Genomic DNA, 23,619 nt, shown 5'->3' with positions numbered 1-23,619 from the left:
CACAACCGCAGACCACATGTAACCACGCCAGCCCAGGACCTCCACATCCGACTTCTTCACCTGCTGAATAATCTGAGATCAGCCACCGGGGCGGCAGGGTAGCCTAGTGGTTAGAGCGTTGGACTAGTAACCGAACTGTTGCAAGTTCAAATCCCCAAGCTGACAAGGTACAAATCTGTCGTTCTGCCCTTGAACAGGCAGGCCACTGTTCCTAGGCCGTCATTGAAAATAAGAATTTGTTCTTAAGAATTTGGCTGGTAAAATAAAATAAATAAAAACCCGGACAGCTGATGAAACTGAATATTTCTGTCTGTAATAAAGCTCTTTTGTGGGGGAAAAACTCATTCCGATTGACTGGACCTGACTCCCCAGTGGGTAGGCCTATGGCTGGACCTGGCTCCCCAGTGGGTAGGCCTATGGCTGGACCTGGCTCCCCAGTGGGTAGGCCTATGGCTGGACCTGGCTCCCCAGTGGGTAGGCCTATGGCTGGACCTGGCTCCCCAGTGGGTAGGCCTATGGCTGGACCTGGCTCCCCAGTGGGTAGGCCTATGGCTGGACCTGGCTCCCCAGTGGGTAGGCCTATGGCTGGACCTGGCTCCCCAGTGGGTAGGCCTATGGCTGGACCTGGCTCCCCAGTGGGTAGGCCTATGGCTGGACATGGCTCCCCAGTGGGTAGGCCTATGGCTGGACCTGGCTCCCCAGTGGGTAGGCCTATGGCTGGACATGGCTCCCCCCCAGTGGGTAGGCCTATGGCTGGACCTGGCTCCCCAGTGGGTAGGCCTATGGCTGGACCTGGCTCCCCAGTGGGTAGGCCTATGGCTGGACCTGGCTCCCCAGTGGGTAGGCCTATGGCTGGACCTGGCTCCCCAGTGGGTAGGCCTATGGCTGGACCTGGCTCCCCAGTGGGTAGGCCTATGGCTGGACCTGGCTCCCCAGTGGGTAGGCCTATGGCTGGACCTGGCTCCCCAGTGGGTAGGCCTATGGCTGGACCTGGCTCCCCAGTGGGTAGGCCTATGGCTGGACCTGGCTCCCCAGTGGGTAGGCCTATGGCTGGACCTGGCTCCCCAGTGGGTAGGCCTATGGCTGGACCTGGCTCCCCAGTGGGTAGGCCTATGGCTGGACCTGGCTCCCCAGTGGGTAGGCCTATGGCTGGACCTGGCTCCCCAGTGGGAAGGCCTATGGCTGGACCTGGCTCCCCAGTGGGTAGGCCTATGGCTGGACCTGGCTCCCCAGTGGGAAGGCCTATGGCTGGACCTGGCTCCCCAGTGGGTAGGCCTATGGCTGGACCTGGCTCCCCAGTGGGTAGGCCTATGGCTGCGCCCAGTCTTGTGAAATACATAGATTATGGTCTAATGAAGTTATTTGAATTGACTGACTTCCTTACATGAGCTGTAACTCAGGAATTGTTGTATTTTGCATTGATATATTTGTTTCCAGTAGCAACACTACTATACTAAAGACAGAGACAGTTACAGGACGGAGGTCCTGAGGTTGGGGGTTTAAGTCTTTCTCCATGTGCATCTCGTCTCAAATCAAAATGTTTGACAAAAACGAGATAATGTCAGCTACAGCCTAATGGGTACTACGCTGACAGCTCACTATAATACATATAACTAAATGATCACAAAATATACTATGTTACAGCCTACGGTACTATCCTGACAAGCTCTACTCACTCCTCATTGAGCCTTCATCGTTGTCCTCCTCATCACTGTTGATGACCATGGTTCCCAGGTCTGCCTCTAACATGGTACTGCCGTGCTCGATCATGGTCTGAGCTCCGTCACTCATGGTGCTGGTAGCTCTCATGGTGCCAGCCCCCTCTGACCCAGACTTCACCATGGTGTGGGAGTCCACTTCCACCTCCTCTTCCTGGACAGAGAGAGAACAGTCAGGTCAATTAAACTAACTTGTAAAGTCCTTTTTACATCAGCAGGTGGACAGTAAGGTGCTGGGATTCATTCATACAAATACCCACTAACTGCGGAATGTGCAGGCCCAAACCTGAGCTGTGTAGAAGGACATGTTACCCAGGAAATAAAAAATTACGTTCAAAGTATCAACTGTAAATATATCAAATGTGTGCTGGCCCATTATTCTGCTTTCATACTAGGTATCTATTAACACAAAAACAACCTTTTAAGTGTAAAATAAGCATTGGTCTTAAGCAACAAAAGCACTAATGTGTAATCCACCCATGCTCTACCAAGGTTTTCCAACACACAGCTTTAACCTACTACAGTAGTTATGTTAGTCTATTGTACTTCAACACAGGTTGCTTAGGATTCAAACCATCTTTGTGGAAGAATGTAGGACTGGCATTTGGACATGAGCTAGCTGACGTTATTCTAAAATGGATGAAATTATTTCAAATCAATCTACACACAATACCCAATGAGGACAAAGCAAAAACAGGTTGACATTTTTGTAACTTTGAAACTACCTTATTTACATAAAGGTATTTCTGGGGGGTCTGAATACTTTCGGAATGCACTGTATGTTGAATGAGCATGGAGACGAGAGAGCCTCACAAGTTTGACGAAATTACCTTTACACATTGACCTTTACATATTGACCTTTACATATTGACCTTTACATAATGACCTTTACATAATGACCTTTACATAATGACCTTTACATATTGACCTTTACATATTGACCGTTATATATTGACCGTTATATATTTCAGTCTAACATGGCTATTGACTTACTTTTGGAGCTTTTGGAGCATAGGGTAAACGAAATATATACCAAAGACATCTTACATTTGTATTCAATAACTCTTTGCCACGTATAATATAGCTAAATGACTTAAATGTAAATAACGGCACAATAATTTTAATTCAGGGTTTTTTGGGGGGCTCATATATAGGCCTATGCATATGGGTGTTGGGAACTAAAAGCACATTTTGTTGTGTATCAACTGCAATACTGTTTGATGTGACTTTAGATTGCATTGATGTCAGAGTGGTTAGAGAGACAATAGAGCCCAGGCCATTACCAGGCCATTAGGACCTGATGGAGGGACAATAGAGCCCTGAGTACCAGGCCAGTAGGACCTGATGGAGGGACAATAGAGCCCTGAGTACCAGGCCATTAGGACCTGATGGAGGGACAATAGAGCCCTGAGTACCAGGCCATTAGGACCTGATGGAGGGACAATAGAGCCCTGAGTACCAGGCCATTAGGACCTGATGGAGGGACAATAGAGCCCTGAGTACCAGGCCATTAGGACCTGATGGAGGGACGATAGAGCCCCGAGTACCAGGCCATTAGGACCTGATGGAGGGACGATAGAGCCCCGAGTACCAGGCCATTAGGACCTGATGGAGGGACAATAGAGCCCTGAGTACCAGGCCATTAGGACCTGATGGAGGGACAATAGAGCCCTGAGTACCAGGCCATTAGGACCTGATGGAGTGACAATAGAGCCCTGAGTACCAGGCCATTAGTACCTGATGGAGTGACAATAGAGCCCTGAGTACCAGGCCATTAGGACCTGATGGAGGGACAATAGAGCCCTGAGTACCAGGTTATTAGGACCTGATGGAGGGACAATAGAGCCCTGAGTACCAGGCCATTAGGACCTGATGGAGGGACAATAGAGCCCTGAGTACCAGGCCATTAGGACCTGATGGAGTGACAATAGAGCCCTGAGTACCAGGCCATTAGTACCTGATGGAGGGACAATAGAGCCCTGAGTACCAGGCCATTAGTACCTGATGGAGGGACAATAGAGCCCTGAGTACCAGGCCATTAGTACCTGATGGAGTGACAATAGAGCCCTGAGTACCAGGCCATTAGTACCTGATGGAGGGACAATAGAGCCCTGAGTACCAGGCCATTAGTACCTGATGGAGTGACAATAGAGCCCTGAGTACCAGGCCATTAGTACCTGATGGAGTGACAATAGAGCCCTGAGTACCAGGCCATTAGTACCTGATGGAGGGACAATAGAGCCCTGAGTACCAGGCCATTGAGGACCTGATGGAGTGACAATAGAGCCCTGAGTACCAGGCCATTAGTACCTGATGGAGGGACAATAGAGCCCTGAGTACCAGGCCATTAGTACCTGATGGAGGGACAATAGAGCCCTGAGTACCAGGCCATTAGGACCTGATGGAGGGACAATAGAGCCCTGAGTACCAGGCCATTAGTACCTGATGGAGTGACAATAGAGCCCTGAGTACCAGGCCATTAGGACCTGATGGAGGGACAATAGAGCCCTGAGTACCAGGCCATTAGGACCTGATGGAGGGACAATAGAGCCCTGAGTACCAGGCCATTAGGACCTGATGGAGGGACAATAGAGCCCTGAGTACCAGGCCATTAGTACCTGATGGAGTGACAATAGAGCCCTGAGTACCAGGCCATTAGGACCTGATGGAGTGACAATAGAGCCCTGAGTACCAGGCCATTAGGACCTGATGGAGTGACAATAGAGCCCTGAGTACCAGGCCATTAGGACCTGATGGAGTGACAATAGAGCCCTGAGTACCAGGCCATTAGGACCTGATGGAGGGACAATAGAGCCCTGAGTACCAGGCCATTAGGACCTGATGGAGTGACAATAGAGCCCTGAGTACCAGGCCATTAGTACCTGATGGAGGGACAATAGAGCCCTGAGTACCAGGCCATTAGTACCTGATGGAGGGACAATAGAGCCCTGAGTACCAGGTTATTAGGACCTGATGGAGGGACAATAGAGCCCTGAGTACCAGGCCATTAGGACCTGATGGAGTGACAATAGAGCCCTGAGTACCAGGCCATTAGTACCTGATGGAGTGACAATAGAGCCCTGAGTACCAGGCCATTAGGACCTGATGGAGTGACAATAGAGCCCTGAGTACCAGGTTATTAGGACCTGATGGAGGGACGATAAGAGCCCTGAGTACCAGGCCATTATGTCCTGATGGAGGGACGATAGAGCCCCGAGTACCAGGCCATTAGGGACAGGTACTACCAAGGCAAGACCACTATGCATAAGAGGAGATTACCGTGACTCAATGGTCATGTGGAATTGTACTGCGGTCATGACTCGTGACTGCCGATGTGGCTGTAATACGGTCACTGCAACAGCCCTAGTTGAATCCCCCCCATTAGAGTTCCAGACACGAGAATCTATGCCAAAATGCATTGAAGCTGTTCTGGCTCATGGTGGGCCAACGCCCTATTAAGACACTGTTGGTGTTTCCTTTATTTTGACAGTTACCTGTAGCTTTTATGTGAAGTGTTGAGGTCAGCTGTTGTTGTCTAGCTCTAGCTAGCTAGCTAATGGAAAAAGTTATTTGTGTCAAGGTTCCATGACCTTTTCTTTGCCTGTTCAGCAGACTGGTGTTAGCTAACTATTAAGATACGTTTTATTGGTGTCATATTGACTTAGATGAAATGGGGGGAATATTTTAATATAACATTCAGCATCAACCAATCCCCTACTTGTAGTTGACGATCATCAGAACTATAACGCCCCAAGAAGCCCAGCCATTGAGGCAGCTTGGTGAACATGTCTGAACCCAGCTGCTTTAATGGCTGTGTACTGTGTACATAGATCCTAGACTATACGTACAGAGTCGTCGTCCTCCTCCAGCTCTCTCTGCTGCTCCTGTTGTCTCTTAGCCTTCATCTCCATGGACTCAGTGATCAGGTCTCTCAGGATGGTGACTGGCTTGGCGGCTGTGATGAACGGATGCTACAAGAGAGAGCGAGAGGAGGATGGCAGTTAGTTGACCAAAGCTCCACATGCCTGCCAGTGGTTTAATATGTTGGTAGAGGACGGGACAGCATAGACAGATAACTGTCAAGGTGCTACGCTCTGATGAGCTACAGAAGATCACACTTTGATGTTCTACCAGTATACAGGAGTATGTCTGTCTATCTCACCTGCGGTAGTCGTCCGTCCGTCCGTCCGTGTCTCACCTGTGGTAGTCGTCCGTCTGTGTCTCACCTGCGGTAGTCGTCCGTCCGTCTGTGTCTCACCTGTGGTAGTCGTCCGTCCGTCTGTGTCTCACCTGTGGTAGTCGTCCGTCCGTCTGTGTCTCACCTGTGGTAGTCGTCCGTCCGTCTGTGTCTCACCTGTGGTAGTCGTCCGTCCGTCTGTGTCTCACCTGCGGTAGTCGTCCGTCCGTCTGTGTCTCACCTGTGGTAGTCGTCCGTCCGTCTGTGTCTCACCTGCGGAAGTCGTCCGTCCGTCTGTGTCTCACCTGTGGAAGTCGTTTGTCCGTCTGTGTCTCACCTGCGGAAGTCGTCCGTCCGTGTCTCACCTGCGGTAGTCGTCCGTCCGTCTGTGTCTCACCTGTGGTAGTCGTCCGTCCGTCTGTGTCTCACCTGTGGTAGTCGTCCGTCCGTCTGTGTCTCACCTGCGGTAGTCGTCCGTCCGTCTGTGTCTCACCTGCGGTAGTCGTCCGTCCGTCTGTGTCTCACCTGTGGAAGTCGTCCGTCCGTCTGTGTCTCACCTGCGGAAGTCGTCCGTCCGTGTCTCACCTGTGGGAGTCGTCTGTCTGTCTGTCTGTCTGTCTGTCTGTCTGTCTGTCTGTCTGTCTGTCAAGGCAGCAGCTACTCATCCTGGGGTCCAGCATAATTAAGGCAGTTTATACAACTTTAAAACATTACAATACATTCACAAATCTCACAACACACAGTGTGCCCTCAGGCCCCTACTCCACCGCTACCACATCTACGGTACTAAATCCATGTGTATGTGTGGTGCGCATGTTATTGTGTGTCTGTGCCAATGGTTGTGTTGCTTCAGTCCCCACTGTTCCATAAGGTCCGTCTGTTTTTTAAATCTGATTCTACTGCTGCATCAGTTCCTCTTATGTGGAATAGAGTTCCATGTAGTCATGGCTCTATGTAGTACTGTGTCTCTCCTGTCATGACGTTTCCCTCTTTTGGTACAGCAAGCCCATCCCCCTCTCCCTGCCTCCTTCAACTAGGCTGCTGTGGTCAGAGAAAGGTCGTAAATTCTTGAGAAGACCCTGCCTCATGGCCACACAGTATAGAGAGAGAGTGAAGTTTCATAGAGAACAAAGGAATTTCTTCCACCTCACAGAACTTGAGGTCCGAACAACGTTTATGTTCCGGAGAAGGTATAAAAGATCGGTGAAGAATCCAGCTACTAACTGGTCCGTTTGTTACAACTTGGGGAAGCTCATGGGAGACGGTGTGGCCACATTACCATAACGCCGTTTATATAATAGCCTCAGATATGAGGTTTACATCTAATTGTTGTATAAGATGAATGAGTATGATACCGTTTGTAAAATTGTGTAATATGATTTTGAACTGTTTAATGAAGGACAATCCAATTCCCCTTTGATTTGAACTAAATCAGAGGACCGCCCCTGTGCCCAGTTAGGGTCAGGCATCCGGGGACAGCCCCTTTTCTGAAATTTCGAATAAAACCGAACTTTGAGAAATTATCACCAGACCATTCATTTCTCCATTAGGACTAGACAAAGGTTGTAGACCATTGCTGAATCTTTTAACCATACCATGTGGTTAAACTCTTAGACTATCGATATCGACAGAATAAGAACAAGTCTTTGATATTAATTACTAGTCTGCAGCTAGGAATTCGGTATCATTGAATGCGAAGAACGACAACCGCCGAAACAACCATCCTACAACAACATGAATGAATGTCACTCTGAACTATCCCCTCTAACCACAACAGAGAGAGAGAGAGACGGACAATTCTACAAAATAAACAACTTTTCACCAGCGATCAAGACGACACACTGAGCGTAAATATATATATTGATTGCAATTGTTCCCGAATGAGTGAGCGTTCATGTGCAAAGGATTAGCATTTCAATTGTTACAATTATCACTTTGTAGTGACTTCTTAGTCGACCCCCACTTCCCCTTTTGTCTAACAAGCCGCCATGCCGGTTTAGCCCACTAGGGGCACATTCTCCTTCATTTCATGTAACCATATTTCACTTGTTTGTTTGTTTATGCATTTCTGTGAATTACTTAGTAATAAATAAATGATTGAAGACAATTGATGTATGGATGACTCAGAGGGGAGACTGGGTTCGTGCAGATAACCAACAATTTACGACATTTGGAATGAGACTAACGTGAGGTAAAGTAAATAATTCATTAATTCGAAGACTAATTGATCAGATAAAATATCTGAAAAGTTATTTTAGGAAATGATAACTTTGTAATCTGAATATTTTCCTTGGTGCCCCGACTTCCTAGTTAATTACAGTTACATGATTAATCAATTTGATAGCGTAATACTAATTACAGAGAATCTTTGATAAAAACGAAGTCTTCAATTTAATGATAGTAAAGACACGACACTCCCTTTGCCTGTGAAGAGACCTCTGGTGGCATGTCTTGTGGGGTACGCATGGGTGTCTGAGCTGTGTGCTAGTAGTTTAGACAGACAGCTCGGTACATTCAACATGTCAATACCTCTCATAAATACAAGTAGTGATGAAGTCAATATCTCCTCCACTTTGAGCCAGGAGAGATTGACATGCATATTATTAATATTAGTTCTCTGTGTAGATCCAAGGGCCGTGCTGCCCTGTTCTGAGCCAATTGCAATTTTCCTAAGTCCCTCTTTGTGGCACCTGACCACACGACTGAACAGTAGTCCAGGTGGGTCAAAACTAGGGCCTGTAGGACCTGCCTTGTTGATAATGTTGTTAAGAAGGTAGAGACTAGGGCCTGTAGGACCTGCCTTGTTGATAATGTTGTTAAGAAGGTAGAGACTAGGGCCTGTAGGACCTGTCTTGTTGATAATGTTGTTAAGAAGGTAGAGCAGCGCTTTATTATGGACAGACTTCTCCCCATCTACACTTCTCCCCATCTACACACTGTATACAGATGATTCTATTGTGTTTGTATATGTGTAACTCTGTGTTGTTGTTTTGGTTGTACTGCTTTGCTTTATCTTGACCAGGTCACAGTTGTAAATGAGAACTTGTTCTCAACTGGCCTATTAAATAAAGGTGAAATAAACATTTTAAAATCTTAGCTACTGTTGTATCAATATGTTTTGACCATGACAGGTTACAATCCAGGGTTACTCCAAGCAGTTTAGTCACCTCAACTTTCCACATTATTGATTACAAGATGTGAGGATGTGAGGTTTAGGGTTTAGTGAATGATTTGTCCCAAATCTTTTTACGCTGCTGCTACTCTCTGTTCATCATATATGTCACTTTAACCATATCTACATGTAACCCTCACCTGTAGTAGTTGCGTGGCTGTATCTCTCACCTGTAGTAGTTGTGTGTATCTCTCACCTGTAGTAGTTGTGTGTGTATCTCTCACCTGTAGTAGTTGTGTGTGTATCTCTCACCTGTAGTAGTTGTGTGTGTATCTCTCACCTGTAGTAGTTGTGTGTGTATCTCTCACCTGTAGTAGTTGTGTGTGTATCTCTCACCTGTAGTAGTTGTGTGTGTATCTCTCACCTGTAGTAGTTGTGTGTGTATCTCTCACCTGTAGTAGTTGTGTGTGTATCTCTCACCTGTAGTAGTTGTGTGTGTATCTCTCACCTGTAGTAGTTGTGTGTGTATCTCTCACCTGTAGTAGTTGTGTGTGTATCTCTCACCTGTAGTAGTTGTGTGTGTATCTCTCACCTGTAGTAGTTGTGTGTGTATCTCTCACCTGTAGTAGTTGTGTGTGTAGCTCTCACCTGTAGTAGTTGTGTGTGTATCTCTCACCTGTAGTAGTTGTGTGTGTATCTCTCACCTGTAGTAGTTGTGTGTGTAGCTCTCACCTGTAGTAGTTGTGTGTGTAGCTCTCACCTGTAGTAGTTGTGTGTGTAGCTCTCACCTGTAGTAGTTGTGTGTGTATCTCTCACCTGTAGTAGTTGTGTGTGTATCTCTCACCTGTAGTAGTTGTGTGTGTAACTCTCACCTGTAGTAGTTGTGTGTGTATCTCTCACCTGTAGTAGTTGTGTGGCTGTATCTCTCACCTGTAGTAGTTGTGTGTGTATCTCTCACCTGTAGTAGTTGTGTGTGTATCTCTCACCTGTAGTAGTTGTGTGTGTATCTCTCACCTGTAGTAGTTGTGTGTGTATCTCTCACCTGTAGTAGTTGTGTGTGTATCTCTCACCTGTAGTAGTTGTGTGTGTATCTCTCACCTGTAGTAGTTGTGTGTGTATCTCTCACCTGTAGTAGTTGTGTGGCTGTAACTCTCACCTGTAGTAGTTGTGTGTGTATCTCTCACCTGTAGTAGTTGTGTGTGTATCTCTCACCTGTAGTAGTTGTGTGTGTATCTCTCACCTGTAGTAGTTGTGTGGCTGTATCTCTCACCTGTAGTAGTTGTGTGTGTATCTCTCACCTGTAGTAGTTGCGTGTGTATCTCTCACCTGTAGTAGTTGTGTGGCTGTATCTCTCACCTGTAGTAGTTGTGTGTGTATCTCTCACCTGTAGTAGTTGCGTGGCTGTAGCTCTCTGTTCTGGGTTCTTCACCAGACATTTCTTTACAAAGTGTGTGAAGTTGTCTGTCCACAGCTCAGGCTTCCTGAACGTAGGTGGAGGGTTGGTTGGGATCATGAAAATAGCCTGACAGTAATACAGAGGAAGAAGAGACAGAAAACACCTAGTTAAGCAGGTAGTATAGAAGTCTCAATGTAAACCCTAATGAATGTCTATAGGCCGCTTGGTACAGAACCTCTCTGTAACCCTAATGAATGTCTATAGACCGCTTGGTACTGAACCTCTCTGTAACCCTAATGAATGTCTATAGACCGCTTGGTACAGAACCTCTCTGTAACCCTAATGAATGTCTATAGACCGCTTGGTACTGAACCTCTCTGTAACCCTAATGAATGTCTATAGACCGCTTGGTACAGAACCTCTCTGTAACCCTAATGAATGTCTATAGACCGCTTGGTACAGAACCTCTCTGTAACCCTAATGAATGTCTATAGACCGCTTGGTACAGAACCTCTCTGTAACCCTAATGAATGTCTATAGACCGCTTGGTACTGAACCTCTCTGTAACCCTAATGAATGTCTATAGACCGCTTGGTACAGAACCTCTCTGTAATCCTAATGAATGTCTATAGACCGCTTGGTACAGAACCTCTCTGTAACCCTAATGAATGTCTATAGGCCGCTTGGTACAGAACCTCTCTGTAACCCTAATGAATGTCTATAGACCGCTTGGTACAGAACCTCTCTGTAACCCTAATGAATGTCTATAGACCGCTTGGTACAGAACCTCTCTGTAACCCTAATGAATGTCTATAGACCGCTTGGTACAGAACCTCTCTGTAACCCTAATGAATGTCTATAGACCGCTTGGTACTGAACCTCTCTGTAACCCTAATGAATGTCTATAGACCGCTTGGTACAGAACCTCTCTGTAATCCTAATGAATGTCTATAGACCGCTTGGTACAGAACCTCTCTGTAACCCTAATGAATGTCTATAGGCCGCTTGGTACAGAACCTCTCTGTAACCCTAATGAATGTCTATAGACCGCTTGGTACTGAACCTCTCTGTAACCCTAATGAATGTCTATAGACCGCTTGCTACTGAACCTCTCTGTAACCCTAATGAATGTCTATAGACCGCTTGCTACTGAACCTCTCTGTAAACCAAATGAATGTCTATAGACCGCTTGGTACTGAACCTCTCTGTAACCCTAATGAATGTCTATAGACCGCTTGGTACTGAACCTCTCTGTAACCCTAATGAATGTCTATAGACCGCTTGGTACAGAACCTCTCTGTAACCCTAATGAATGTCTATAGACCGCTTGGTACAGAACCTCTCTGTAACCCTAATGAATGTCTATAGACCGCTTGGTACAGAACCTCTCTGTAACCCTAATGAATGTCTATAGACCGCTTGGTACAGAACCTCTCTGTAACCCTAATGAATGTCTATAGACCGCTTGGTACAGAACCTCTCTGTAACCCTAATGAATGTCTATAGACCGCTTGGTACAGAACCTCTCTGTAACCCTAATGAATGTCTATAGACCGCTTGGTACAGAACCTCTCTGTAACCCTAATGAATGTCTATAGACCGCTTGGTACAGAACCTCTCTGTAACCCTAATGAATGTCTGTAGACCGCTTGGTACTGAACCTCTCTGTAACCCTAATGAATGTCTATAGACCGCTTGGTACAGAACCTCTCTGTAACCCTAATGAATGTCTATAGACCGCTTGGTACAGAACCTCTCTGTAACCCTAATGAATGTCTATAGACCGCTTGGTACAGAACCTCTCTGTAACCCTAATGAATGTCTATAGACCGCTTGGTACTGAACCTCTCTGTAACCCTAATGAATGTCTATAGACCGCTTGGTACAGAACCTCTCTGTAACCCTAATGAATGTCTATAGACCGCTTGGTACAGAACCTCTCTGTAACCCTAATGAATGTCTATAGACCGCTTGGTACAGAACCTCTCTGTAAACCTAATGAATGTCTATAGACCGCTTGGTACAGAACCTCTCTGTAACCCTAATGAATGTCTATAGACCGCTTGGTACTGAACCTCTCTGTAACCCTAATGAATGTCTATAGACCGCTTGGTACAGAACCTCTCTGTAACCCTAATGAATGTCTATAGACCGCCTGGTACAGAACCTCTCTGTAACCCTAATGAATGTCTATAGACCGCTTGGTACTGAACCTCTCTGTAACCCTAATGAATGTCTATAGACCGCTTGGTACAGAACCTCTCTGTAACCCTAATGAATGTCTGTAGACCGCTTGATACGGCACCTGCAAGGCGCTACAAAGTGTGTTGAGTAAAGCCCAGTTCATCACTGGGGCCGAGAGCTCCCTGCCATCCAGGACCTTTATATCAGGCGGTGTCAGAGGAAGGTCCTAAAAATGTGTCCGACTCCAGCCACCCAAGTCATAGACTGTTCTGTGTGCTACTGCACGGCAAACGATACCGCTGCACTAAGTGTGGAACCAACAGGACCCTGAACAGCTTCTACCCCCAAGCCATAAGACTGCTAACCAAGACCGCTAAATAGCTAATCAAATGCCTACACCCGGACTACCTGCATTGACCCTTTTTTCCACTAACGCTCTTGCATGGACTCTATGCACACACACAGCACCAGTCAACAGTTTGGACAGACCTACTCATTCAAGAGTTTTTCTTTTTACTATTTTCTACATTGTAGAATATCAATGAAGACATCAAACTATGAAATAACACATGGAATCATGAAGTAACAGAAAAAAGTGTTAAACAAATCAAAATATACTTTATATTCTTCAAAGTTGCCACCCTTCACCGAGATGACAGTTTTGCACACTCTTGGCATTCTCTCAACCAGCTTAACCTGGAATTCTTTTACATCAGTCTTGAAGGAATTCCCACATATGCTGAGCATTTGTTGTCTGTTTTTCCTTCACTCTGCGGTCCAACTCATCCTAAATCATCTCAACTGGGTTGAGGTTGGATGATTGTAGAGGCTAGGACATCTGATGCAGCACTCCATCACTCTCCTTCTTGGTCAAATAGCCCTTACATAGTCTGGAGGTGTGTTGGGTCATTGTCCTGTTGAAGAACAAATGATAGTCTCACTAAGCCCAAACCAGATGGGATGGCGTATTGCTGCAGAATGTTGTGGTAGCCATGCTGGTTATGTGCCTTGAATTGTAAATAAATCACTGACAGTGTCACCAGCAAAGCACCCCCACACCATAACACCTCCTCCTCCTCCATGCTTCACGGTGGGAAATACACATGCGGAGATCATCTGTTCAGCCACACCTCGTCTCACAAAGACACGGGGTTGGAACCAAACATCTCCAATTCGGACTCATCAGACCAAAGGACAGATTTCCACTGGTCTAATGTCCATTGCTCGTGTTTCTTGGCCCAAGAAAATCTATTTTTATTATTGGTGTCCTTTAGTAGTGGTTTCTGATTCACGCAGTCTCCTCTGAACAGTTGATGTTGAGATGTGTCTGTTATCAAATCAAGTCAAATTTTATTTGTCACATACACATGGTTAGCAGATGTTAATGCGAGTGTAGCGAAATGCTTGTGCTTCTAGTTCCGACAATGCAGTAATAACCAACAAGTAATCTAACTAACAATTCCAAAACTACTGTCTTATACACAGTGTAAGGGGATAAAGAATATGTACATAAGGATATATGAATGAGTGATGGTACAGAGCAGCATACAGTAGATGGTATCGAGTACAGTATATACATATGAGATGAGTATGTAGACAAAGTAAACAAAGTGGCATAGTTAAAGTGGCTAGTGATACATGTATTACATAAGGATGCAGTCGATGATATAGAGTACAGTATATACGTATGCATATGAGATGAATGTAGGGTAAGTAACATTATATAAGGTAGCATTGTTTAAAGTGGCTATTGATATATTTACATCATTTCCCATCAATTCCCATTATTAAAGTGGCTGGAGTGGGTCAGTGTCATTGACAGTGTGTTGGCAGCAGCCACTCAATGTTAGTGGTGGCTGTTTAACAGTCTGATGGCCTTGAGATAGAAGCTGTTTTTCAGTCTCTCGGTCCCAGCTTTGATGCACCTGTACTGACCTCGCCTTCTGGATGATAGCGGGGTGAACAGGCAGTGGCTCGGGTGGTTGATGTCCTTGATGATCTTTATGGCCTTCCTGTAACATCGGGTGGTGTAGGTGTCCTGGAGGGCAGGTAGTTTGCCCCCGGTGATGCGTTATGCAGACCTCACTACCCTCTGGAGAGCCTTACGGTTGAGGGCGGAGCAGTTGCCGTACCAGGCGGTGATACAGCCCGCCAGGATGCTCTCGATTGTGCATCTGTAGAAGTTTGTGAGTGCTTTTGGTGACAAGCCGAATTTCTTCAGCCTCCTGAAGTTGAAGAGGCGCTGCTGCGCCTTCTTCACGATGCTGTCTGTGTGGGTGGACCAATTCAGTTTGTCTGTGATGTGTATGTCGAGGAACTTAAAACTAGCTACCCTCTCCACTACTGTTCCATCGATGTGGATAGGGGGTGTTCCCTCTGCTGTTTCCTGAAGTCCACAATCATCTCCTTAGTTTTGTTGACGTTGAGTGTGAGGTTATTTTCCTGACACCACACTCCGAGGCCCTCACCTCCTCCCTGTAGGCCGTCTCGTCGTTGTTGGTAATCAAGCCTACCACTGTTGTGACTTCCGCAAACTTGATGATTGAGTTGGAGCGTGCGTGACCACGCAGTCGTGGGTGAACAGGGAGTACAGGAGAGGGCTCAGAACGCACCCTTGTGGGGCCCCGTGTTGAGGATGAGCGGGGAGGAGATGTTGTTGCCTACCCTCACCACCTGGGGGCGGCCCGTCAGGAAGTCCAGTACCCAGTTGCACAGGGCGGGGTCGAGACCCAGGGTCTCGAGCTTGATGACGAGCTTGGAGGGTACTATGGTGTTGAATGCCGAGCTGTAGTCGATGAACAGCATTCTCACATAGGTATTCCTCTTGTCCAGGTGGGTTAGGGCAGTGTGCAGTGTGGTTGAGATTGCATCGTCTGTGGACCTATTTGGGCGGTAAGCAAATTGGAGTGGGTCTAGGGTGTCAGGTAGGGTGGAGGTGATATGGTCCTTGACTAGTCTCTCAAAGCACTTCATGATGACGGAAGTGAGTGCTACGGGGCGGTAGACGTTTAGCTCAGTTACCTTAGCTTTCTTGGGAACAGGAACAATGGTGGCCCTCTTGAAGCATGTGGGAACAGCAGACTGGTATAGGGATTGATTGAATATGTCCGTAAACACACCGGGCCAGCTGGTCTGCGCATGCTCTGAGGGCGCGGCTGGGGATGCCGTCTGGGCCTGCAGCCTTGCGAGGGTTAACACGTTTAAATGTCTTACTCACCTCGGCTGCAGTGAAGGAGAGACCGCATGTTTTTGTTGCAGGCCGTGTCGGTGGCACTGTATTGTCCTCAAAGCGGGCAAAAAAGTGATTTAATCTGCCTGGGAGCAAGACATCCTGGTCCGTGACTGGGCTGGGTTTCTTCTTGTAGTCCGTGATTGACTGTAGACCCTGCCACATGCCTCTTGTGTCTGAGCCGTTGAATTGAGATTCTACTTTGTCTCTGTACTGACGCTTAGCTTGTTTAATAGCCTTGCGGAGGGAATAGCTGCACTGTTTGTATTCGGTCATGTTACCAGACACCTTGCCCTGATTAAAAGCAGTGGTTCGCGCTTTCAGTTTCACGCGAATGCTGCCATCAATCCACGGTTTCTGGTTAGGGAATGTTTTTATCGTTGCTATGGGAACGACATCTTCAACGTACGTTCTAATGAACTCGCACACCGAATCAGCGTATTCGTCAATATTTTTATCTGACGCAATACGAAACATGTCCCAGTCCACGTGATGGAAGCAGTCTTGGAGTGTGGAGTCAGCTTGGTCTGACCAGCGTTGGACAGACCTCAGCGTGGGAGCCTCTTGTTTTAGCTTCTGCCTGTAGGCAGGGATCAGCAAAATGGAGTCGTGGTCAGCTTTTCCGAAAGGGGGCGGGGCAGGGCCTTATATGCCTCGCGGAAGTTAGAGTAACAATGATCCAAGGTTTTACCACCCCTGGTTGCGCAATCGATATGCTGATAAAATTTAGGGAGTCTTGTTTTCAGATTAGCTTTGTTAAAATCCCCAGCTACAATGAATGCAGCCTCCGGATAAATGGTTTCCAGTTTGCAAAGAGTTAAATAAAGTTTGTTCAGAGCCATCGATGTGTCTGCTTGGGGGATATATACGGCTGTGATTATAATCGAAGAGAATTCTCTTGGTAGATAATGCGGTCTACATTTGATTGTGAGGAATTCTAAATCAGGTGAACAGAAGGATTTGAGTTCCTGTATGTTTCTTTCATCACACCATGTCTCGTTAGTCATAAGGCATACGCCCCCGCCACTCTTCTTACCAGAAAGATGTTTGTTTCTGTCGGCGTGATGCGTGGAGAAACCCGTTGGCTGCACCGCCCGGATAGCGTCTCTCAGTGAGCCATGTTTCCGTGAAGCAGAGAACGTTGCAGTCTCTGATGTCCCTCTGGAATGCCACCCTTTCTCGGATTGCATCAACCTTGTTGTCAAGAGACTGGACATTGGCAAGAAGAATGCTGGGGAGTGGTGCACGATGTGCCCGTGTCCGGAGTCTGACCAGAAGACCGCTACGTTTCCCTCTTTTTCGAAGTCGTTTTTTGGGTCGCTGCATGGAATCCATTCCGTTGTCCTGTTTGTAAGGCAGAACACAGGATCCGCGTCGCGGAAAACATATTCTTGGTCGTACTGATGGTGAGTTGACGCTGATCTTATATTCAGTAGTTCTTCTCGACTGTATGTAATGAAACCTAAGATGACCTGGGGTACTAATGTAAGAAATAACACGTAAAAAAAACAAAAAACTGCATAGTTTCCTAGGAACGCGAAGCGAGGCGGCCATCTCAGTCGGCGCTGGAAGTTACTTGAACTCTGTGAAGTATTTATTTGGGCTCCTATTTCTGAGGCTGGTAACTCGAATGAACTTATTCTCTGCAGCAGAGGTAACTGTGGGTCCTCCTTTCCTGTGGCGGTCCTCATGATGTAATCATTGCGCTTGATGGTTTTTGCGACTGCAAACTTTCAGAGTTCTTGAAATGTTCTGTATTGACTGACCTTCATGTCTTAAAGTAAAGATAGACTGTCATTTCTCTTTGCTTATTTGAGCTGTTTTTGCCATAATATGGACTTGGTCTTTTACCAAATAGGGTTATGTTCTGTATACCACCCCTACCTTGTCACAACTCAACTGATTGGCTCAAACACATTAAGGAAAGAAATTCCACAAATGAAGTTAAGGCACACCTGTTAATTGAAATGCATTCCAGGTGACCTCATGAAGCTGGTTGAGAGAATGCCAAGAGCGTGCAAAGCTGTCATCAAGGCAAAGATTGGCTACTTTGAAGAATCTCAACTATATTTTGATTTGTTTAACACTTTTTTTGGTTACTACATGATTCCATGTGTGTAATTTCATAGTTTTGATGTCTTCACTATTATTCTACAGAGTAGACAATAGTACAAATGAAGAAACATTTGACCAGTCAGAAGTTCACACCTTCTCATTCAAGAGTTCATCTTTATTTGTAATTATTTTCTACATTGTAGAATAATAGTGAAGACATCAAAACTATGAAATTACACACATGGAATCATGTAGTAACCAAAAAAGGGTTATAAAATATATTTGGAAGAATGTTTATTTGTGATTCTGAGACATCCAGGTGTTTGTGAAGTATCCCAGATGTCTTATTTTTCAGGTATAGTCAGCAGCTAGGTGAATTATAATCAACATGTAGACTAACCTCACTGAACTGTCCTGCCCAAACTTAATGGGATGTATATCAGCTTAGGGAGGTTTGCCCTCAGCCATCTCTATAGAGGTGATGCCCAGGGTTAGAGGTTAGACTCACCCTCATGGGATGTATATCAGCGTAGGGAGGTTTGCCCTCAGCCATCTCTATAGAGGTGATGCCCAGGGACCAGATGTCTGCCACACAGTTATATCCGATCTCCTGGATGACCTCTGGAGCCATCCAGAACGGAGTCCCGATCACTGTGTTCCGCTTTGCCATCGTGTCCTAGACAGGGACAGAATAATAGGAGCATTAGTCTATATATAAACTTCTGTGATACACTGCTACAATCACTACAAGGATAATAAGAACGCCTGATCAAACTGACACCAGATTACATCGTTAGACAGAATTCACTTCAGGGAGACAGAGAGAGTTTAAGACAGACAGGCAGACACAGACAGGCAGACACAGACAGGCAGACACAGACAGGCAGACACAGACAGGCAGACACAGACAGGCAGACACAGACAGGCAGACACAGACAGATAGACACAGACAGATCGACTCAGACAGATAGACTCAGACAGATAGACTCAGACAGATAGACTCAGACAGATAGACTCAGACAGATAGACTCAGACAGATAGACTCAGACAGGTAGACTCAGACAGGTAGACTCAGACAGATAGACAGGTAGACTCAGACAGATAGACAGATAGACACAGACAGGTAGACGTGAGTTGTCCCGCTACTCCAAAGTCAGCCAGTTTGGCATGGCCCTCTGTGTTGAGGAGAATGTTGCCTGCCTTGATGTCTCTGTGGATCTTCCTCATGAAATGCAGATACTCCAGACCTTTCAATGTGGACTTGAGGATGGTGGCTATCTCATCCTCTGTGAGCTTTACAAGAGGAGATGGTATAAATGATTCATTCTGATAATTCAGTAGTCTATGAATACACACTAACATGAGAAATGACTGGTAAAAGGCTACCGAAATACAAAAGATCATCTTCATTCTCACACTTTTAGTCAATATACTGACCGTCTTATTGCGTAGTCTGATGATGTCTGAAACAGAGCCGGCTCCACAGTACTCCATCACTATCCACAGGTCTGTGTTCTTAAAGTAGCTGCCATAGTACTTCACCACATAGGGGCTAGACAGGAAGAGAGACAGAACAAACATTTTGCTGACCAAACAGAGTGTGGTACTGGTGTAGTATATAGATAGACATGTGAAAATGGAGGAGACTGTTCTCCTCTCACTAGCCTCTGGAGCCATGCTAGCTCTGCCTGATGAACGTCTAGGCCAGAGAGTCTTTCCTCTCTTACATACAGAATACCTGTCACACTGCTGCATGATGGATATCTCCTTGATGATCTCCTGGAGGTCTGACTCAACAGGCACCTGTTTGATAGCCACCACCTGGCCTGACTCCTTATGGATGGCTTTAAACACACTGCCATAGGATCTGGAGGAGATGAATCAAGACAGTGGAAATGATGCAGAAAGTACCAAAGACCAGGGCCCAGGTTCACAAAACACATGTAAAAACGTAAGCATCTTAAGAAAAAATAAGAAGTTCATGAGATAGTTTGTAAGGGTAATACATTTACATTTACATTTAATAATAATACCTCAACAATATCTTAAGATACATATTAGTGGTTCCATCAGCTGTTCCATAAATAATCTAGTCATTATTATAATGTCAATTTACATGAACATCTCTTTATTTTCATTATAAGTGTTATTCAAGTTATAATGCTGTAAGAAAATATATGAACGAATGAATATTCTCACCCTTCACCTAGTTTTTCCAGAAGATCAAAGACCTCCTCCGGTTGTTTTGTGAGACTGTCTTCGCTCAGTTTCTTCAGCTTGCTGTGGAGGAAGTTTGAGCATGAACAATAGAAATATAATGGATAGAACAGGCGTCCCTATTCAAGTCAATGATGGCAGACCCCACACTAATAACCAGTACCACACAGTGTGCCTGGAAGTAAAAGCAGGAAGTGTACCATTCAATCTGCATTGTGATTTGTTGATTAAACAAACAAAAAAATACATTCCATGAGCTACATCAGTTAGCATCATATGAATTAGCATTCTACATTACCATGACAAATCCAGCATCAGTTTAAAGAGATGTTTAATTAGCATTCTACATTACCATGACAAATCCAGCATCAGTTTAAAGAGGTGTTTAATTAGCATTCTACATTACCATGACAAATCCAGCATCAGTTTAAAGAGATGTTTAATTAGCATTCTACATTACCATGACAAATCCAGTATCAGTTTTAAGAGATGTTTAATTAGCATTCTACATTACCATGACAAATCCAGCATCAGTTTTAAGAGATGTTTAATTAGCATTCTACATTACCATGACAAATCCAGCATCAGTTTAAAGAGATGTTTAATTAGCATTCTACATTACCATGACAAATCCAGCATCAGTTTTAAGAGATGTTTAATTAGCATTCTACATTACCATGACAAATCCAGCATCAGTTTAAAGAGATGTTTAATTAGCATTCTACATTACCATGACAAATCCAGCATCAGTTTTAAGAGATGTTTAATTAGCATTCTACATTACCATGACAAATCCAGCATCAGTTTAAAGAGATGTTTAATTAGCATTCTACATTACCATGACAAATCCAGCATCAGTTTTAAGAGATGTTTAATTAGCATTCTACATTACCATGACAAATCCAGCATCAGTTTAAAGAGATGTTTAATTAGCATTCTACATTACCATGACAAATCCAGCATCAGTTTAAAGAGATGTTTAATTAGCATTCTACATTACCATGACAAATCCAGCATCAGTTTTAAGAGATGTTTAATTAGCATTCTACATTACCATGACAAATCCAGCATCAGTTTAAAGAGATGTTTAATTAGCATTCTACATTACCATGACAAATCCAGCATCAGTTTTAAGAGATGTTTAATTAGCATTCTACATTACCATGACAAATCCAGCATCAGTTTAAAGAGATGTTTAATTAGCATTCTACATTACCATGACAAATCCAGCATCAGTTTAAAGAGATGTTTAATTAGCATTCTACATTACCATGACAAATCCAGCATCAGTTTAAAGAGATGTTTAATTAGCATTCTACATTACCATGACAAATCCAGCATCAGTTTAAAGAGATGTTTAATTAGCATTCTACATTATCATGACAAATCCAGCATCAGTTTAAATAGATGTTTAATTAGCATTCTACATTACCATGACAAATCCAGCATCAGTTTTAAGAGATGTTTAATTAGCATTCTACATTACCATGACAAATCCAGCATCAGTTTAAAGAGATGTTTAATTAGCATTCTACATTACCATGACAAATCCAGCATCAGTTTAAAGAGATGTTTAATTAGCATTCTACATTACCATGACAAATCCAGCATCAGTTTAAAGAGATGTTTAATTAGCATTCTACATTACCATGACAAATCCAGCATCAGTTTAAAGAGATGTTTAATTAGCATTCTACATTACCATGACAAATCCAGCATCAGTTTAAAGAGATGTTTAATTAGCATTCTACATTACCATGACAAATCCAGCATCAGTTTAAAGAGATGTTTAATTAGCATTCTACATTACCATGACAAATCCAGCATCAGTTTAAAGAGATGTTTAATTAGCATTCTACATTACCATGACAAATCCAGCATCAGTTTAAAGAGATGTTTAATTAGCATTCTACATTACCATGACAAATCCAGCATCAGTTTAAAGAGATGTTTAATTAGCATTCTACATTACCATGACAAATCCAGCATCAGTTTTAAGAGATGTTTAATTAGCATTCTACATTACCATGACAAATCCAGCATCAGTTTAAAGAGATGTTTAATTAGCATTCTACATTACCATGACAAATCCAGCATCAGTTTTAAGAGATGTTTAATTAGCATTCTACATTACCATGACAAATCCAGCATCAGTTTAAAGAGATGTTTAATTAGCATTCTACATTACCATGACAAATCCAGCATCAGTTTAAAGAGATGTTTAATTAGCATTCTACATTACCATGACAAATCCAGCATCAGTTTAAAGAGATGTTTAATTAGCATTCTACATTACCATGACAAATCCAGCATCAGTTTAAAGAGATGTTTAATTAGCATTCTACATTACGATGACAAATCCAGCATCAGTTTAAAGAGATGTTTAATTAGCATTCTACATTACCATGACAAATCCAGCATCAGTTTAAAGAGATGTTTAATTAGCATTCTACATTACGATGACAAATCCAGCATCAGTTTAAAGAGATGTTTAATTAGCATTCTACATTACCATGACAAATCCAGCATCAGTTTAAAGAGATGTTTAATTAGCATTCTACATTACCATGACAAATCCAGCATCAGTTTAAAGAGATGTTTAATTAGCATTCTACATTACCATGACAAATCCAGCATCAGTTTAAAGAGATGTTTAATTAGCATTCTACATTACCATGACAAATCCAGCATCAGTTTAAAGAGATGTTTAATTAGTATTCTACATTACCATGACAAATCCAGCATCAGTTTAAAGAGATGTTTAATTAGCATTCTACATTACCATGACAAATCCAGCATCAGTTTAAAGAGATGTTTAATTAGCATTCTACATTACCATGACAAATCCAGCATCAGTTTAAAGAGATGTTTAATTAGCATTCTACATTACCATGACAAATCCAGCATCAGTTTAAAGAGATGTTTAATTAGCATTCTACATTACCATGACAAATCCAGCATCAGTTTTAAGAGATGTTTAATTAGCATTCTACATTACCATGACAAATCCAGCATCAGTTTTAAGAGATGTTTAATTAGCATTCTACATTACCATGACAAATCCAGCATCAGTTTAAAGAGATGTTTAATTAGTATTCTACATTACCATGACAAATCCAGCATCAGTTTAAAGAGATGTTTAATTAGTATGGAAATGATGGCATCACAACACCAGGCAGCCATTGGAGTGACCCATTATTTTCTCGTTAAGAGGGTTCAATATCTTTCTATTCATTTCAATTTCACAGTATGAACAACATGACTGGCATTGTGGAACTGGGTCTACATGGATTTTAATGTAATTTATGTCAAAGTAGTTAGCTAGCTTTTCAGGCATAAATGTAAACATGACAAAAACATATAATACATTTTCAGACCGTTTCTGTCTAACTAGAAAACTAGCCCACCGGTAGCTACATTAAGGTAAAGCATAATATATCTAGTTAGATAACTACAAGTCACACTTTGACTCATAATGGTGAAGCTAACACTCTAGCTGGCTAGCTTATAAAACATGACAAATATTGTTAG

At 44.0% G+C, this 23,619-nt stretch overlaps 1 protein-coding gene and 1 long non-coding RNA gene across 2 annotated transcripts in view; one reads left to right on the top strand and one right to left on the bottom strand.

Annotated features, from left to right (window-relative positions):
- The window catches only part of LOC118374322 (serine/threonine-protein kinase 3), a 29,662-nt gene that overhangs the window by 5,837 nt on the left and 206 nt on the right, over positions 1–23,619 (bottom strand). The window contains exons 2-10 of the mRNA XM_052473137.1: positions 20,071–20,151; positions 19,610–19,738; positions 19,309–19,423; positions 19,001–19,164; position 18,603; positions 18,380–18,547; positions 10,392–10,529; positions 5,567–5,689; positions 1,677–1,872 (exon numbers count right to left, since the gene is read on the bottom strand). Coding sequence (XP_052329097.1) covers positions 1,677–1,872; positions 5,567–5,689; positions 10,392–10,529; positions 18,380–18,547; position 18,603; positions 19,001–19,164; positions 19,309–19,423; positions 19,610–19,738; positions 20,071–20,151 — 1,115 coding nt within the window. The remainder of the gene's footprint in view (positions 1–1,676; positions 1,873–5,566; positions 5,690–10,391; positions 10,530–18,379; positions 18,548–18,602; positions 18,604–19,000; positions 19,165–19,308; positions 19,424–19,609; positions 19,739–20,070; positions 20,152–23,619) is intronic.
- Positions 20,389–23,405, top strand: LOC127910085 (uncharacterized). The gene is made up of 2 exons (XR_008073898.1): positions 20,389–20,469; positions 22,576–23,405. It is a non-coding gene; the product is annotated as an uncharacterized LOC127910085 (long non-coding RNA).

Source organism: Oncorhynchus keta, chromosome 20 (genome assembly GCF_023373465.1).
Source record: "Oncorhynchus keta strain PuntledgeMale-10-30-2019 chromosome 20, Oket_V2, whole genome shotgun sequence".
Classification (NCBI taxonomy): domain Eukaryota; kingdom Metazoa; phylum Chordata; class Actinopteri; order Salmoniformes; family Salmonidae; genus Oncorhynchus; species Oncorhynchus keta.
The sequence above is the reverse complement of the archived record's forward strand: the minus strand, read 5'-3'. Positions and strand labels throughout refer to the sequence as shown.